The 18,771-nt window shown below is 42.3% G+C and overlaps 1 protein-coding gene across 2 annotated transcripts in view; it reads left to right on the forward strand.

The window, feature by feature from the left end:
* Positions 1-18,771, forward strand: part of LOC311107078 (E3 ubiquitin-protein ligase pellino homolog 2-like) — a 30,642-nt gene that overhangs the window by 9,197 nt on the left and 2,674 nt on the right. The window contains exons 3-7 of one of the 2 annotated variants that reach the window (XM_084149537.1): positions 73-174; positions 3,964-4,161; positions 4,436-4,621; positions 8,113-8,318; positions 9,609-9,896. In XM_084149537.1, coding sequence (XP_084005663.1) covers positions 73-174; positions 3,964-4,161; positions 4,436-4,621; positions 8,113-8,318; positions 9,609-9,804 — 888 coding nt within the window. In that variant the 3' untranslated portion in view covers positions 9,805-9,896. Of the gene's footprint in view, positions 1-72; positions 175-3,963; positions 4,162-4,435; positions 4,622-8,112; positions 8,319-9,608; positions 9,897-18,771 lie in introns of those variants that run through there. The other variant, XM_084149536.1, reaches the window with a different exon arrangement.

Raw genomic sequence — 18,771 nt, forward strand, 5'->3', positions numbered from 1 at the left:
TGTCCTCATGGTAACCTACAGTAAGAGTGGACAGAGTAAAAGGATTATTGGTGTGTGTCTGTGTGATTGCAGGCAGTCCACAGCAGAGGGCAGCACAGCATCTCCTTCACTCTGTCCCGCAACCAGACGGTGGTGGTGGAGTACTGCCACGACAACGACACTGACATGTTCCAGGTAAACACCACAACAAGGGTTTTATTTCGGCTAAATACCAGAATGATGCTAGCTTATCTAGAGAACACTGAGGTCTTTGTCTTCCAAAACCAGGAAGAACAGAAAGAGGATAGTTATTGTACACCCAGGTATTGCTACCACTTCCCCTTTTTGAAAGACAAAGACTTGGTTATTATTTATTGCTTCTGCTGTGTGTATACAACGTCCTCCAGAGTTTGTGTATTGAATGCTTAATTTTGACTCGCATGCTGGAAATACTCTGAACCACCAATGGGCTTGGCACGTGTGTTTGTGAGACACTGAAATAAACAATGAATGAATCAGCAAATCCCACACCAAAACCCTACTGTACTGTAAGAACCACACTATCAGACTCTCACGACAGCAGGGGAACGTGATGAAGATTCAATCAGTTCTGAATATATGTCTGGTGGTGGCCAGCTGAGAACAGGGACCCAGATACATTCAAAGCATGGAGAGTGTTGTAGAACTAGAAAGAAATGTACGTGTATTAGGGGTGGGCGGTATACCGGTATGAATGTGAATACCAGTATGACGTTGTGCCATGATATGGATTTTGCCGTATCATGCATATCATGATAAATTAATGTATGAAATAAGGCGTTTTTGTTTCGTTCAACATTTCTGTCGAGTGATACAGCCTAGTGGGCTAGTTCGAATTGTTTATTTTACTAGAAACATAGCCTTTTTTAGCAAATAAAAAAACTAGAAGCATGGACATAACACGCGATCTGCCTGCCAATCAAAGTCAACAAACAAGCATGCACAACTGCAGAGTAAGTGAACATTTAGTGATGTAAACTCCTTTCGTTAGCAAAAGTGTCCGAAAATCAAGCTTTGAGGATGACTGAAGACAAGGAAAATAACGCTATTGAGGTTGATTTGCAGGACGATGAAGAATGTGATTTGGAACTGAAAACAAGAGCAAGAAGTGGAATGAGATAACGAGTGCAATTACGGATCACATAGCAAAAGACATGGAACCAATTCAAACTGTGGAGAAAGACTGTTTCAGAAAGATGATTCGAAATCTAGACCCAAGATACGATATCCCGAGCCGTAAATACTTCAGCAAAACATGTCTGCCAGAACTCTACACAGAATGTCGGGACAGAGTTGCCAACGAAATCCGTAACTCTGCATTCTTCTCTACCACTACCGACTTATGGTCAAGCCGGACCACAGAGCCATACATTAGCCTCACGATTCATTACATTGACGACAACTGGAAGCTGCAAAGCAAATGCCTTCAGACCTCTTATTTCCCAGACGACCACACCAGAGAAATAATTGCAGCTGGGCTGAGGGAGGCACTTTCATCCTGGGGCTTGAAAGAGTTGCGTTAAGTATGTATGACTACCGACAGCGGATCGAACATGGTCAAAGCATTGGAGCTGAACAAATAGACAAGACTAGGGTGTTTCGGACACAGGCTACACATTGTTATTGGTAAGTTTCAACGTCCAAAACACACAGAGCTAGGTAGAAAAATAATGTCACTTAAAAACAACATAAAATGCAGAATAACTATTGTATTCCTTATCTCCTCTGTTTAAAGTTAGAGCTGACTACACTGCCTGATCCTTATACGTTAAGCCGGATATATACAGCTATGCAAATCTAGAATATTTGTCATTTGTAAATGTGTGCATGTCCAAACATTACATGGATTACATTGCTTTTATTTATAAGTGATACATTAGCCTATGGTTTCAATATATGAATGTATCCTCTCTCTTTCAATAATAAATAGCCTACTCAATAAATTATCCCGTTTTCTAAAGCAACATAGCTCTCTTAATCACAACAGTTGTATGTAAATCTATAGATGGATTACATTTGTAATCATGTCCAGTGTCAATGCTGTAAATTGTTGTAATTACAGCAGATGCTATGTTATTTCTATTGAATAATTGTGATTCATATGTAATTATTTTTCACCTTTTTATTTTGCAGAGAGGAGTGTCCAAAACGAACCTCGGGTTTCCCGGGCCACAGGAGTGTGCAAGAAAGTGGTCAGCACATTTTCCTATAGTTGGAAGAAGCAGAAGGTCCTGACAAGTGCACAGGATAAACTGAGCCTACCCCTCCACAAGCTCATCACGGAATCCCCGACAAGGTGGGGATCTCGACTGCAGATGATGGAAACAGTCCTGGAGCAGGAAAAGGCAATCACACAAGTCTTGGCAGCAGAAAAAAAAACACAGCACCTTGCACCCTCCTGGCAAGACATTGAGGTCTTTGAATCTATCACGCCAGCACTTAAGCCCCTCCAGGATTTCACAGATGCCCTGTCTGGACACACTCACATATATGTCTCTCCTATCTGAAGCCGGTCCTCCATTTGTTCAAGACGGAGGTTCTGAAATCAAATGAGGGCGAAGCCAAACTGACCGGAGAGATTAAGATGAGGGTTCTCAATTCCCTGAATGACAAATACACCGATCCTGAAACAGATGAGCTGCTCACCATGGCTACCTTTCTGGACCCAAGGTTCAAGACCACCTACATGACCACTGAGAAGCTGGTGGAGGTGAAGGTGAGAGCTGCCTCCGAGACAGAAGCCCTCCTGGTAGGGAACACAGCCGTGGGAGACTTATTTTTTGAAGAGGACCAGAGTGAGAGAGAGAAAGAAGCTGCCACTGCTCCACAATCAGCAAAGAAGTCCAAGAAGAGCTTCTTTAAGAAAACCAGTAGTGCACCTGCCTTAAGAACCCAGAGACAGGTCATCGAGCAAGAGCTGGACAGCTACACTCTGATGATGGCAGCAGACAGTGAGGCTGATCCTTTGGAATGGTGGCGAGTTCACGCATCCAACTTCCCACAATTGAGTTGTCTGACAAATAAATACTTATGCATCCCTGCCACAAGTTCGCCCTCTGAGAGAGCATTTAGCACTGGGGGCAATGTGGTCACATGCCACAGGGCAACTTTGAAGCCAGAAACTGTCAATAGGCTGGTGTTCCTGGCACGTAACTTGTGAAGAGGGAGGCAGTGAATTGTTACATGCTGAACTGAGAAACATACAGACTGTCTGGTTAATGCTTGAAGTTAATTTGAAAAGGTTTACAACTTGAATTCATAATGACTGGTGTTATGCTGAAAAAAGACTGCACTTATATTTGGCAGGAAAAAGTTTACATCCTGAGTACTCTAAATATTTGTTTATAAAATGTTACTGCATATTTATTTAACTCATATACCTTTGTTTATGTTTCATGTTTGCACAGGTTTACCACAGACGTAAAACAAATAATAATAAAAAAATGCCCCCTTTCTGTTTCTATAAGGTTTTTTAATATTTAGTCATTTATTAACTTTGAAGGGCTCATAAAATGTTCAAATTTTTTTTTTTACAGTATATCGTGATATTATATCGTTATCGTCCGGACAGTGGAAAATATCGTGATATGAATTTTTGTTCATATTGCCCACCCCTAACGTATATCTTAAGTGTTTTATCACAGGTGTTTAATTTAATTTGAGTAACTGCACAGCTTGAAAATAAATGGTGCCGGATGTTATTGCTATTTTTGTGTGAAAGATAAAGTACTGATAAGTCATAAGCACAACAGGATCCTTCAAGTCCTGGCCTAATTAACAAGCTAAAGCAAACCTAAAATCATCAAAATCACTAAAACCATGACTTGACATAAAATATTACTTTTAGCTACTAGTGGAGCAAAGGGCCTTAAAATTGCTTTCCAATCGAACCCTGTTCTGAACACAATAAAGACCCAATGTAATGTTTCTCTCGTTTCCCTGCAGATTGGGCGCTCCACAGAAAGTCCCATAGACTTTGTTGTGACAGACACGTCAGGAGAGGGGAAGGAGGGCGAGGACCCCTCTGTGGCCCCCAGCACCATCTCCCGCTTCGCCTGCAGGGTGGTGTGTGAACGCAACCCCCCCTACACCGCACGCATCTACGCCGCTGGCTTCGACTCCTCCAAAAACATCTTCCTAGGGGTGAGTGTGGAGCACAGGCTCGGTAGAGCGACCAAATGGAGAGATGTCAATGGACGTCAGTTGAAAATGAGTTGGAGAAGAATCACACTTTGTTATGGCCATGTTCAATTGACACAAATGGGTGTGTTCCTATTGGACAGGTTACGGCAGTACCTACCTACATTTTCTCCCATTGGGTGCCTACTGAACGCAATAGATGCAAATAACCAAGCTTCTGTTCTCTCTCGGTTTTCTTCTTCCTTCTCTACTTCATCATCATCATCTCCTCCTCCAGGAGAAAGCCACTAAGTGGAAGAACCCGGACGGCCACATGGATGGTTTGACCACCAACGGGGTGCTGGTGATGCACCCTGAGGGCTTCCCTGAGGACAGCAGACAGGGTCTCTGGAGGGAGATCTCTGTCTGTGGGGACGTCTACGCCCTCCGAGAGACACGCTCTGGACCCAGCCGAGGAAAACTGGTCAGTACATAAGCTACAGGATGTACAAACAGAGCTCTGTCCCAAATGGTACCCTATTCCCTATATAGTGGTCTACTACAGTGGGGGGGAAAAAGTATTTAGTCAGCCACCAATTGTGCAAGTTCTCCCACTTAAAAAGATGAGAGAGGCCTGTAATTTTCATCATAGGTACACGTCAACTATGACAGACAAATTGAGGAAAAAAAATCCAGAAAATTACATTGTAGGATTTGTAATGAATTTATTTGCAAATTATGGTGGAAGATACGTATTTGGTCACCTACAAACAAGCAAGATTTCTGGCTCTCACAGACCTGTAACTTCTTCTTTAAGAGGCTCATCTGTCCTCCACTCGTTACCTGTATGGGGGCGGCAGGTAGCTTAGTGGTTAAGAGCGTTGTGCCAGTAACCGAAAGGTCGCTGGTTCTAATCCCCGAGCCGACTAGGTGAAAAATCTGTCGATGTGCCCTTGAGCAAGGCACTTAACCCTAATTGCTCCTGTAAGTCGCTCTGGATAAGAGCGTCTGCTAAATGACTAAAATGTAAATGTAAATGTCTGTATTAATGGCACCTGTTTGAACTTGTTATCAGTATAAAAGACACCTGTCCACAACCTCAAACAGTCACACTCCAAACTCCACTATGGCCAAGACCAAAGAGCTGTCAAAGGACACCAGAAACAAAATTGTAGACCTGCACCAGGCTGGGAAGACTGAATCTGCAATAGGTAAGCAGCTTGGTTTGAAGAAATCAACTGTGGGAGCAATTATTAGGAAATGGAAGACATACAAGACCACTGATAATCTCCCTCGATCTGGGGCTCCACGCAAGATCTCACCCCGTGGGGTCAAAATGATCACAAGAACGGTGAGCAAAAATCCCAGAACCACACGGGGGGACCTAGTGAATGACCTGCAGAGAGCTGGGACCAAAGTAACAAAGCCTACCATCAGTAACACACTACGCCGCCAGGGACTCAAATCCTGCAGTGCCAGACGTGTCCCCCTGCTTAAGCCAGTACATGTCCAGGCCCGTCTGAAGTTTGCTAGAGTGCATTTGGATGATCCAGAAGAGGATTGGGAGAATGTCAAATGGTCAGATGAAACCAAAATATAACTTTTTGGTAAAAACTCAACTCGTCGTGTTTGGAGGACAAAGAATGCTGAGTTGCATCCAAAGAACACCATACCTACTGTGAAGCATGGGGGTGGAAACATCATGCTTTGGGGCTGTTTTTCTGCAAAGGGACCAGGATGACTGATCCGTGTAAAGGAAAGAATGAATGGGGCCATGTATCGTGAGATTTTGAGTGAAAACCTCCTTCCATCAGCAAGGGCATTGAAGATGAAACGTGGCTGGGTCTTTCAGCATGACAATGATCCCAAACACACCGCCCGGGCAACGAAGGAGTGGCTTCGTAAGAATCATTTCAAGGTCCTGGAGTGGCCTAGCCAGTCTCCAGATCTCAACCCCATAGAAAATCTTTGGAGGGAGTTGAAAGTCTGTGTTGCCCAGCGACAGCCCCAAAACATCACTGCTCTAGAGGAGATCTGCATGGAGGAATGGGCCAAAATACCAGCAACAGTGTGTGAAAACCTTGTGAAGACTTACAGAAAACGTTTGACCTGTGTCATTGCCAACAAAGGGTATATAACAAAGTATTGAGAAACTTTTGTTATTGACCAAATACTTATTTTCCACCATAATTTGCAAATAAATTCATTAAAAATCCTACAATGTGATTTTCTGGATTTTATTTCCTCATTTTGTCTGTCATAGTTGACGTGTACCTATGATGAAAATTACAGGCCTCTCTCGTCTTTTTAAGTGGGAGAACTTGCACAATTGGTGGCTGACTAAATACTTTTTCCCCCACTGTATATATAGAGCCCTATGGGCCCTGGTCAAAAGTAGTGCACTACAGTGCATTCGGAAAGTATTCAGACCCCTTGACTTTTTCCACATTTTGTCACGTTACAGCCTTTTTCTAAAATGGATTAAATTGTATTTTTTCCTCATCAATCTACACACAATAACCCATAATGACAAAGCAAAAACGTATAAATAAAAAGTATTCAGACACTTTACTTAGAACTTTGTTGAAGCACCTTTGGCAGCGATTACAGCCTTGAGTCTTCTTGGGAATGACGCTACAAGCTTGGCACACCTATATTTGGGGAGTTTCTCCCATTCTTCTCTGCAGATCCTCTCAAGCTCTGTCAGGTTGGATGGGGAGCGTCGCTGCACAGCTAATTTCAGGTCTCTCCAGAGATGTTCGATCAGGTTCAAGTCCAGGCTCTGGCTGGGCCACTCAAGCACATTCAGAGACTTGTTCCAAAGCCACTCCTGCGCTGTCTTGGCTGTGTGCTTAGGGTCGTTCTCCTGTTGGAAGGTGAACCAGTCTGAGGTCCTGAGCGCTTTGGAGCAGGTTTTCATCAAGGATCTCTCTGTACTTTGCTCCGTTCATCTTTCCCTCGATCCTGACTAGTCTCCCAGTCCCTGCCGCTGAAAAACATCCCCACAGCATGATACTGCCACCACCATGCTTAACCATAGGGATGGTGCCAGGTATCCTCCAGACGTGACGCTTGGCATTCAAAACTCCAAGCGAACTGTCATGTGCCTTTTACTGGAGTGCTTCCGTCTGGCCACTCTATCATAAAGGCCTGATTGGTGGAGTGCTGCAGAGATGGTTGTCCTTCTGGAATGTTCTACCATCTCCTCAGAGGAACTCTGGAGCTCTGTCAGTGATCTTCTGGTTCTTGGTCACCTCCCTGACCAAGGCCCTCCTCTTCAGTTTGGCTGTGCGGCCAGCTCCAGGAAGAGTTGGTGGTTCCAAACTTCTTCCATTTAAGAGGCCACAGTGTTCTTGGGGACCTTCAATGCTGCAGACATTTTTTGGTACCCTTCCCCAGATCTGTGCCTCGACACAATCCTGTCTCTGAGCTCTACGGACAATTCCTTCGACCTCATGGCTTGGTTTTTGCTCTGACATGCACTGTCAACTGTGGGACCTTATATAGACAGGTGTGTGCCTTTCCAAATCATGTCCAATTCATTGAATTTACCACAGGTGGACTCCAATCAAGTTATAGAAACATCTCAAGGATGATCAATGGAAACCAGATGCACCTGAGCTCAATTTCAAGTCTCATAGCAAAGAGTCTGAATACTTACGTAAATAAGGTATTTCTATGTTTTATTTTTCATACATTTGCAAACATTTCTAAAAACCTGTTTTTGCTTTGTCATTATGGGGTATTGAGTGTAGATTGATGAGGAAATTTTTTTATTTAATCAATTTTAGAACAAGGCTGTAATGTAAACAAAATGTGGAAAAAGTCAAGGGGTCTGAATACTTTCCCCCGAATGCACTCTATATAGGGAATAGACACCTGTATCTATGAACGTGTCATTTTCTCTGCTTCTTATATGTTCTAGTGTGTAGTAGTCTGATGTCCTCCCTGTGTGTGTGTGTCTCCGGACTGCAGGCGGAGGGAGAGAGCAGTGCCCTGCGTGATGGTTCTCTGGTGGACCTGTGTGGAGCCACTCTGCTGTGGCGTACTGGAGAGGGCCTGCTCCGCGCTCCCACCCTCCGCCACCTGGAGGCGCTGCGACAGGAGCTCAACGCTGCCCGGCCACAGTGTCCTGTAGGCCTCAGTACCCTGGCATTCCCCAGCTTGCCACGCAGCCACAGGTTAGTAACATACACAATGGTGTAGTGGAGGGTAAATGGAATGTACACACCTTTTTTTGTTTGCGTTGGGTTTTACCCACCTTTTGTGGAAAAATGCATTAAAAGTATAGGGAGTGTTTTATTTATTAATTTTTTAGGGGGTAGATCAGCTTTTAATATTGCAGCTAGATTGTGGCTTCAATCAATGTAATTGCCTGCATCATTTCCAATCCCCCATATATTTTTATTGTAAATATACAGTACCAGTCAAAAGTTTGGACACACCTACTCATTACAGGGTTTTTCTTAATTTTTTTACTATTTTCTACATTGTAGAATAATAGTGAAGACATCAAAACTATGAAATAACATACAGAATCATGTAGTAACCAAAAAAGTGTTAAACAAATATATATTTTATATTTGAGATTCTTCAAAGTAGCCACCCTTTGCCTTGATGACAGCTTTCCACACTCTTGGCATTCTCTCAACCAGCTTCATGAGGTAGTCACCTGGAATGCATTTCAATTAACAGGTGTGCCTTGTTAATTTGTGGTATTTCTTTCCTTCTTAATGCGTTTGAGCCAATCAGTTGTGTTGTGACAAGGTAGGGATGGTATACAGAAGATAGCCCTATTTGGTAAAAGACCAAGTCCATATTATGGCAAGAACAGCTCAAATAAGCAAAGAGAAATGACAGTCCATCATTACTTTAAGACATGAAGGTCAGTCAATCCGGAGAAATTCAAGAACTTTGAAAGTTTCTTCAAGTGCAGTCGCAAAAACGCTATGGAAAGGAAGACCCAGAGTTCATTAGAGTTACCAGGCTCAGAAATTTCAGCCCAAATAAATGCTTCACATAGTTCAAGTAACAGACACATCTCAACATCAACTGTTAAGAGGAGACTGCGTGAATCAGGCCTTCATGGTCGAATTGCTGCAAAGAAACCACTACTAATGGACCCCAATAAGAAGAAGAGACTTGCTTTGGCCAAGAAATTCGAGCAATGGACATTAGACTGGTGGAAATCTGTCCTTTGGTCTGATGAGTCCAAATGTGAGATTTTTGGTTCCAACCGCGTCTTTGTGAGACGCAGAGTAGGTGAACGGATAATCTCCATATGTGCGGTTCCCACCGTTAAGCATGGAGGAGGAGGTGTGATGGTGTGGGATTGCTTTGCTGGTGACACTGTCTGTGATTTATTTAGAATTCAAGACACACTTAACCAGCATGGCTACCACAGCATTCTGCAGCGATACTCCATCCCATCTGGTTTGCGCTTAGTGGGACTATCATTTGTTTTTCAACAGGACAATGACCCAACACACCTCCAGGCTGTGTAAGGGCTATTTGACCAAGAAGGAGAGTGATGGAGTGCTGCATCAGATGACCTGGCCTACACAATCACCCGACCACAGAGTGAAGGAAAAGCAGCCAACAAGTGCTCAGCATATGTGGGAACTCCTTCAAGACTGTTGGAAAAGCATTCCAGGTGAAGCTGGTTGAGAGAATGCCAAGAGTGTGCAAAGTTGTCATCAAGGCCAAAGGGTGGCTACTTTGAAGAATCTCAAATAAAAAATATATTTTGATTTATTTAACACTTTTTTGGTTACTACATGATTGCATATGTGTTATTTCATAGTTTTGATGTCTTCACTATTATTCTACAATGTAGAAAATAGTAAAAATAAAGAAAAACCCTTGAATGAGTAGGTGTGTCCAAACTTCTGACTGGTACTGTGTGTGTGTGTGTGTGTGTGTGTGTGTGTGTGTGTGTGTGTGTATATATATATAATATTCTTATTATTTTAAAATATATTTTCCTTTCTTATTTTCCCCTAACCCTACCACCCCTCCCCTAATTGGAGTAAACTAATGGACAACAACACTTAGGCTTCTACTTCAAGCTTATCCATACTATATTCTGAAAATATTCAGATATTCAGACCCCTTTACTTTTTCCACATTTTGTTACGTTACAGCCTTATTCTAAAATGGATTTAATTAATACAAATCCTCATCAATCTACATACAATATCCCATAATGACAGTGAAAAAAGGTTTTTAGAAATGTACAGACACAGTATATTTTACAATAGTTATCTTTTGTTTGTTTTTAGTCCCATCCTTCAGTTCTGCTCAAACCCTCCCATCTATCTCTGATCACCATCCAGTTTTGATTTCTATTTACCATATATTTTTCAACTGTGCTCTGATGTTTCACAAAAGTTCTGAACTTTTCTATTCTCATAGCTTCTACATATTGTAAATGAAAGATGAAATGTTTTGCTAAGAGTATTATTATGTTATTGATCGATTGACTATGACTTTTCAAATCACCCAGCAGTGCTAGCTCCAGGTAAATTTGCCAATTCTTCAGCCATTCCTGAACCTGCGAACAAAAACAAGCTACATATGGACAGAACCAAAACAAATGATCTAATGATTCTGTTTCTTCGCAGCAAAATCTGCAGAGCCGGGATAGTTGTATCCCCCATACAGTGAGGGAAAATAATATTTGACCCCCTGCTGAGTTTGCCCACTGACAAAGAAATGATCAGTCTATAATTTTAATGGTAGGTTTATTTGAACAGTGAGAGACAGAATAACAACAAAAAAATCCAGAAAAACTCATGTCAAAAATGTTATAAATTGATTTGCATTTTAATGAGGGAAATAAGTATTTGACCCCCTCTCAATCAGAAAGATTTCTGGCTCCCAGGTGTCTTTTATACAGGTAACGAGCTGAGATTAGGAGCACACTCTTAAAGGGAGTGCTCCTAATCTCAGCTTGTTACCTGTATAAAAGACACCTGTCCACAGAAGCAATCAATCAATCAGATTCCAAACTCTCCACCATGGCCAAGACCAAAGAGCTCTCCAAGGATGTCAGGGACAAGATTGTAGACCTACACAAGGCTGGAATGGGCTACAAGACCATCGCCAAGCAGCTTGGTGAGAAGGTGACAACAGTTGGTGCCAATCTCGACAAAATAACTGTCAATCTCCCTCGGCCTGGGGCACCATGCAAGATCTCACCTCGTGGAGTTGCAATGATCATGAGAACGGTGAGGAATCAGCCCAGAACTACACGGGAGGATCTTGTCAATGATCTCAAGGCAGCAGGGACCATAGTCACCAAGAAAACAATTGGTAACACACTACGCCGTGAAGGACTGAAATCCTGCAGCGCCCGCAAGGTCCCCCTGCTCAAGAAAGCACATATACAGGGCTGTCTGAAGTTTGCCAATGAACATCTGAATGATTCAGAGGAGAACTGGGTGAAAGTGTTGTGGTCAGATGAGACCAAAATTGAGCTCTTTGGCATCAACTGAACTCGCCGTGTTTGGAGGAGGAGGAATGCTGCCTATGACCCCAAGAACACCATCCCCACCGTCAAACATGGAGGTGGAAACATTTATGCTTTGGGGGTGTTTTTCTGCTAAGGGGACAGGACAACTTCACCGCTTCAAAGGGACGATGGACGGGGCCATGTACCGTCAAATCTTGGGTGAGAACCTTCTTCCCTCAGCCAGGGCATTGAAAATGGGTCGTGGATGGGTATTCCAGCATGACAATTACCCAAAACACACGGCCAAGGCAACAAAGGAGTGGCTCAAGAAGAAGCACATTAAGGTCCTGGAGTGGCCTAGCCAGTCTCCAGACCTTAATCCCATAGAAAATATGTGGAGGGAGCTGAAGGTTCGAGTTGCCAAACGTCAGCCTCAAAACCTTAATGACTTGGAGAAAATCTGCAAAGAGGAGTGGAACAAAATCTCTCCTGAGATGTGTGCAAACCTGGTGGCCAACTACAAGAAACGTCTGACCTCTGTGATTGCCAACAAGGGTTTTGCCACCAAGTACTAAGTCATGTTTTGCAGAGGGGTCAAATACTTATTTCCCTCATTAAAATGCAAATCAATTTATAAAATTTTTGATGTGAGTTTTTCTGGATTTTGTTGTTGTTATTCTGTCTCTCAGTGTTCAAATAAACCTACCATTAAAATTATAGACTGATCATTTCTTTGTCAGTGGGCAAACGTACAAAATCAGCAGGGGGTCAAATACTTTTTTCCCTCACTGTATGTATATATATATATATATATATATATATATATAAAACACTCGATTGGTTGCAAAAATTTAGTGTAATAATTTAAATTTAAAACTCTTAGGTTTTGTGTATCAGTTCATAAACCATGTGCCATGGAATCGGTACATCGAAAGTCTCTTCCCAACTATTTTGCAATCTATATGGCACAGCTGCCAATTTTTGGGTCCTTAAAGTAAACTGGTATACTTTTTTATTCATCACATTTTTCTTTAACCAATTTTGGTCTTTTAATGCAGGGCTGGCAGACAAGTTCCTTACTTTCTCTCTGTTCCACTTGCCTCTTCTATTTTTGCGGTAATGCTGCAATTAGTTGGTTGTAATTCTGGGTAGAGCAGACATTTCCATATATTTTTGTTAGCTGCATGTGTGACAACTCCACCAGTCCTATTTATGATATAATTTACAAAGATTATGCCATTTAAAAACTTTTTTAATCAATTAGTACATTTGCGTTTAACCATAATATTTGTTGTAAAATTTGTTCTGTTTTTTTCTGGTGGATTAAACTGAAATTGCAACCAACTTTCTATGGCTTGTTTTAAAAATAGTGATATTTTGGAGATTATTTCATTTTCAAATAACCGAAAGTGAGAGGTTGTAATCTGAATAAAGGGGAAAAGGCCATTCTTGAACATGGGGTGAGACATTCTTAATAATCTTGTAGAGAACCAGTTCGGATTTGAGTATAACTTTTGTATGACCGAAGCCTTTAGTGAGAGGTCTAATGCTTTAATATTTAATCATTTCTGCCATCCAAATTCATATTCATTATATAAATAGGCCTGTTGAATTTGGTCTGGCTTGCCGTTCCAAATAAAATAGAAAAACATTTGCTCATATAATTGAAAAAACAAGTCGCTAGGTGTAGGCAAGGCCATAAGCAAATAGGTAAACTGGGATATGACTAAAGAGTTAATCATGGTGATTTTTCCACAAATAGACAGGTATTTTCCTTTCCATGGTAGCAAGATCTTTCTATTACAGTTTATTGTAGTGAGATCATTTCTTTTTTTCGGGATATGAATACTGAGTATGTCCACTTCACTGTCAGACCATTTTATTGGTAAACTACATGGTAATGTAAAACATTTAAACACACTTAATAAAGTACACATCATAATTTCGTTGTAATCCAGAAGGTTATAAAAATTAGCTAGATCCTCTATGAGGCTGTGGATGGATCCACATTTTGGATTACACCACATCAGTCACTGGCTTCATCAATAAGTGCATCGATGATGTCGTCCCCACAGTGACCGTACGTACATACCCCAACCAGAAGCCATGGATTACAGGAAACATCCGCACTGAGCTAAAGGGTAGAGCTGCCGCTTTCAAGGAACGGGACTCTAACCCGGACGCTTATAAGAAATCCCGCTATGCCCTCCGACGAACCATCAAACAGGCAAAGAGTCAATACAGGGCTAAGATTGAATCATACTACACTGGCTCTGACGCTCGTCGGATGTGGCAGGGCTTGAAAACTATTACAGACTACAAAGGGAAGCACAGCCGCGAGCTGCCCAGTGACACAAGCCTACCAGACGAGCTAAACCACTTCTATGCTCGCTTCGAGGCAAGCAACACTGAAGCATGCATGAGAGCACCAGCTGTTCCGGATGACTATGTGATCACGCTCTCCGTAGCCGATGTGAGTAAGACTTTTAAGCAGGTCAACATTCACAAGGCCGCAGGGCCAGACGGATTACCAGGACGTGTACTCCGAGCATGTGCTGACCAACTGGCAAGTGTCTTCACTGACATTTTCAACATGTCCCTGACTGAGTCTGTAATACCAACATGTTTCAAGCAGACCACCATAGTCCCCGTGCCCAAGGACTCTTAAGATAACCTGCCTAAATTACTACCGACCCGTAGCACTGACGTCTGTAGCCATGACGTGCTTTGAAAGGCTGGTCATGGCTCACATCAATAGCATTATCCCAGAAACCCTAGACCCACTCCAATTTGCATACCGCCCCAACAGATCCACAGATGATGCAATCTCTATTGCACTCCACACTGCCCTTTCCCACCTGGACAAGAGGAACACCTACGTGAGAATGCTATTCATTGACTACAGCTCAGCATTCAACACCATAGTGCCCTCTAAGCTCATCACTAAGCTAAGGATCCTGGGACTAAACACCTCCCTCTGCAACTGGATCCTGGACTTCCTGACGGGCCGCCCCCAGGTGGTAAGGGTAGGTAACAACACATCTGCCACACTGATCCTCAACACGGGGGCCCCTCTGGGGTGCGTGCTCAGTCCCCTCCTGTACTCTCTGTTCACCCATGACTGCATGGCCAGGCACGACTCCAACACCATCATTAAGTTTGCCGACGACACAACAGTGGTAGGCCTGATCACCGACAACGATGAGACAGCCTATAGGGAGGAGGTCAGAGACCTGGCCGTGTGGTGCCAGGACAACAACCTCTCCCTCAACGTGACCAAGACAAAGGAGATGATTGTGGACTACAGGAAAAAAAAGAGGACTGAGCACGCCCCCATTCTCATCGACGGGGCTGTAGTGGAACAGGTTGAGAGCTTCAAGTTCCTTGGTGTCCACATCACCAACGAACTATCATGGTCCAAACACACCAAGACAGTCGTGAAGAGGGCACGACAAAGCCTATTCCCCCTCAGGAGACTGAAAAGATTTGGCATGGGCCCTCAGATCCTCAAAAAATTCTACAGCTGCACCATCGAGAGCATCCTGACTGGTTGCATCACCGCCTGGTATGGCAACTGCTTGGCCTCCGACCGCAAGGCACTACAGAGGGTAGTGCGTACGGCCCAGTACATCACTGGGGCCAAGCTTCCTGCCATCCAGGACCTCTATACCAGGCGGTGTCAGAGGAAGGCCCTCAAAATTGTCAAAGACTCCAGCCACCCTAGTCATAGACTGTTCTCCCTGCTACCGCACGGCAAGTGGTACCGGAGTGCCAAGTCTAGGTCCAAAAGACTTCTCAACAGCTTCTACCCCCAAGCCATAAGACTCCTGAACAGCTAATCATGGCTACCCGGACTATTTGCACTGCCCCCCCACCCCATCCTTTTTACGCTGCTGCTACTCTGTTAATTATTTATGCATAGTCACTTTAACTCTACCCACATGTACATATTACTTCAACTATCGCAACTAGCCGGTGCCCCCGCACATTGACTCTGCACCGGTACCCCCCTGTATATATAGCCTCCCTACTGTTATTTTATTTTACTTCTGCTCTTTTTTTCTCAACACTTTTTTTGTTGTTGTTTTATTTTTACTTTTTTTGTTAAAAATAAATGCACTGTTGGTTAAGGGCTGTAAGTAAGCATTTCACTGTAATGTCTGCACCTGTTGTATTCGGCGCATGTGACCAATAAAATTTGATTTGATTTGATTTAAAAGAACATGAATCATTAGCGTACAATGACAACTTTGTTTTTAAGCCCTGGCTTTCTAGCCCCTTGATATTATTGTTGGATCTGATTTTAATAGCTAACATTTCGATGGCCATAATAAATAGATATACCGATAGTGGACAACCTTGTTTTACTCCTCTTGACAGTTTAATACTTTCGGCGAAATAGCAATTATTTACTATTTTACACCTAGGGTTACTGTACTGTACATAACCCATTGTATAAGAGATTCTCCAAAATTGAAATATTCCAGGTATTTATATATAAATTCAGTTGTACTTTATCAAAAGCCTTTTCGAAGTCAGCTATCAATACCAGGCCTGGTTTCCCAGACTTTTCATTGTGATCTATTGTTTACAGTACTTGTATTATTATCTCCCAATGTATCGTCAATGTAAAAAATCTGTCTGATTAGGATGAATGATATCCGACAATATTTTTTTAATTCTATGCCTTTTGCTAGAATTTTTGCATCAGAATACTGAAGTGTAAGGGGCCTCCAATTTTTTTAATGGACTGGATTTTTATATTTACCACTTTGGTCCTTTTTCAGTAATAATGAAATCAGACCTTCTTGTTGAGTACAGTGGGGGAAAAAAAAGTATTTAGTCAGCCACCAATTACGCAAGTTCTCCCACTTAAAAAGATGAGAGAGGCCTGTAATTTTAATCATAAGTACACGTCAACTATGACAGACAAAATGAGAATTTATTTTCTCCAGAAAATCACATTGTAGGATTTTTAATGAATTTATTTGCATATTATGGTGGAAAATAAGTATTTGGTCAATAACAAAAGTTTCTCAATACTTTGTTATATACCCTTTGTTGGCAATGACACAGGTCAAACGTTTTCTGTAAGTCTTCACAAGGTTTTCACACACTGTTGCTGGTATTTTGGCCCATTCCTCCATGCAGATCTCCTCTAGAGCAGTGATGTTTTGGGGCTGTCGCTGGGCAACACAGACTTTCAACTCCCTCCAAAGATTTTCTATGGGGTTGAGATCTGGAGACTGGCTAGGCCACTCCAGGACCTTGAAATGCTTCTTACGAAGCCACTCCTTCGTTGCCCGGGCGGTGTGTTTGGGATCATTGTCATGCTGAAAGACCCAGCCACGTTTCATCTTCAATGCCCTTGCTGATGGAAGGAGGTTTTCACTCAAAATCATGGCCCCATTCATTCTTTCCTTTACACGGATCAGTCGTCCTGGTCCCTTTGCAGAAAAACAGCCCCAAAGCATGATGTTTCCACCCCCATGCTTCACAGTAGGTATGGTGTTCTTTGGATGCAACTCAACATTCTTTGTCCTCCAAACATGACGAGTTGAGTTTTTACCAAAAAGTTATATTTTGGTTTCATCTGACCATATGACATTCTCCCAATCCTCTTCTGGATCATCCAAATGCACTCTAGCAAACTTCAGACGGGCCTGGACATGTACTGGCTTAAGCAGGGGGACACGTCTGGCACTGCAGGATTTGAGTCCCTGGCGGCGTAGTGTGTTACTGATGGTAGGCTTTGTTACTTTGGTCCCAGCTCTCTGCAGGTCATTCACTAGGTCCCCCTGTGTGGTTCTGGGATTTTTGCTCACCGTTCTTGTGATCATTTTGACCCCACAGGGTGAGATCTTGCGTGGAGCCCCAGATCGAGGGAGATTATCAGTGGTCTTGTATGTCTTCCATTTCCTAATAATTGCTCCCACAGTTGATTTCTTCAAACCAAGCTGCTTACCTATTGCAGATTCAGTCTTCCCAGCCTGGTGCAGGTCTACAATTTTGTTTCTGGTGTCCTTTGACAGCTCTTTGGTCTTGGCCATAGTGGAGTTTGGAGTGTGACTGTTTGAGGTTGTGGACAGGTGTCTATTATACTGATAACAAGTTCAAACAGGTGCCATTAATACAGGTAACGAGTGGAGGACAGAGGAGCCTCTTAAAGAAGAAGTTACAGGTCTGAGAGCCAGAAATCTTGCTTGTTTGTAGGTGACCAAATACTTATTTTCCACCATAATTTGCAAATAAAATGTGATTTTCTGGATTTTTTTTCTCAATTTGTCTGTCATAGTTGACGTGTACCTATGATGAAAATTACAGGCCTCTCTCATCTTTTTAAGTGGGAGAACTTGCACAATTGGTGGCTGACTAAATACTTTTTTCCCCACTGTATTTGATAATCTACCATTTTTATAGGAGTAGTTAAAACATGCTAATAACAGTCCTCTGAGTACATCAAAAAAGGTTTGGTATACCTCAACTGGTATGCCATCCAGCCCTGGAGTTTTCCTGGACTTAAAGGCTTTAATTGCTTCAAGAAGTTCCTCCCCTGTAATTTGGCCTTCACATGAGTCTTTCTATACAGCTGTTAGTTTTACACTATTAATAGAAAAAAAAATCCTTACAATTAACTTTGGTTAGTGGAGATGGAGGAGACTGAAATGAAAACATATGCTTAAAGTACTTTCCTTCCTCTTTCAAAATATAATTTGGTGAATCATGGGTGACTCTGTCATTTGTAACAAGTTTCAGAAAATTATTTTTGGTAGCATTTCTATGTTGAAGATAAAAAAATTATTTGGTGCATTTTTCCCCATATTCCATCCAGTCCGCTTTATTTTCATAATATATTACACTTAATCCTTCTTGAATAAGTTCCTCCGTTTCTTTTTGTTTTTCCTCTTAACTTATTCTGTGCCTCCTACAGTTTTTATTACTATCTATCTGTACTGTTAGTCCCTCTATTTCCTTTGTTAATATGAACTCTTTTGACCTATATTGCTTTTGTTTTAAAGATGAGTTTTGAATTGCATGGCCTCTAAAGGCACATTTAAAAGTGTGCCATACAATAAGGGGATCTGCTGTACCTATGTTATGTGGGAAAAAGTATGTTATAAAACAAGTTCCTTGCCCACGTGGAAATTCTGTAAGAGTAATGTATATGCCAATTATTTGAT

This window comes from Coregonus lavaretus (assembly GCF_964263955.1).
Source record: "Coregonus lavaretus genome assembly, chromosome: 31".
Classification (NCBI taxonomy): Eukaryota; Metazoa; Chordata; class Actinopteri; order Salmoniformes; family Salmonidae; genus Coregonus; species Coregonus lavaretus.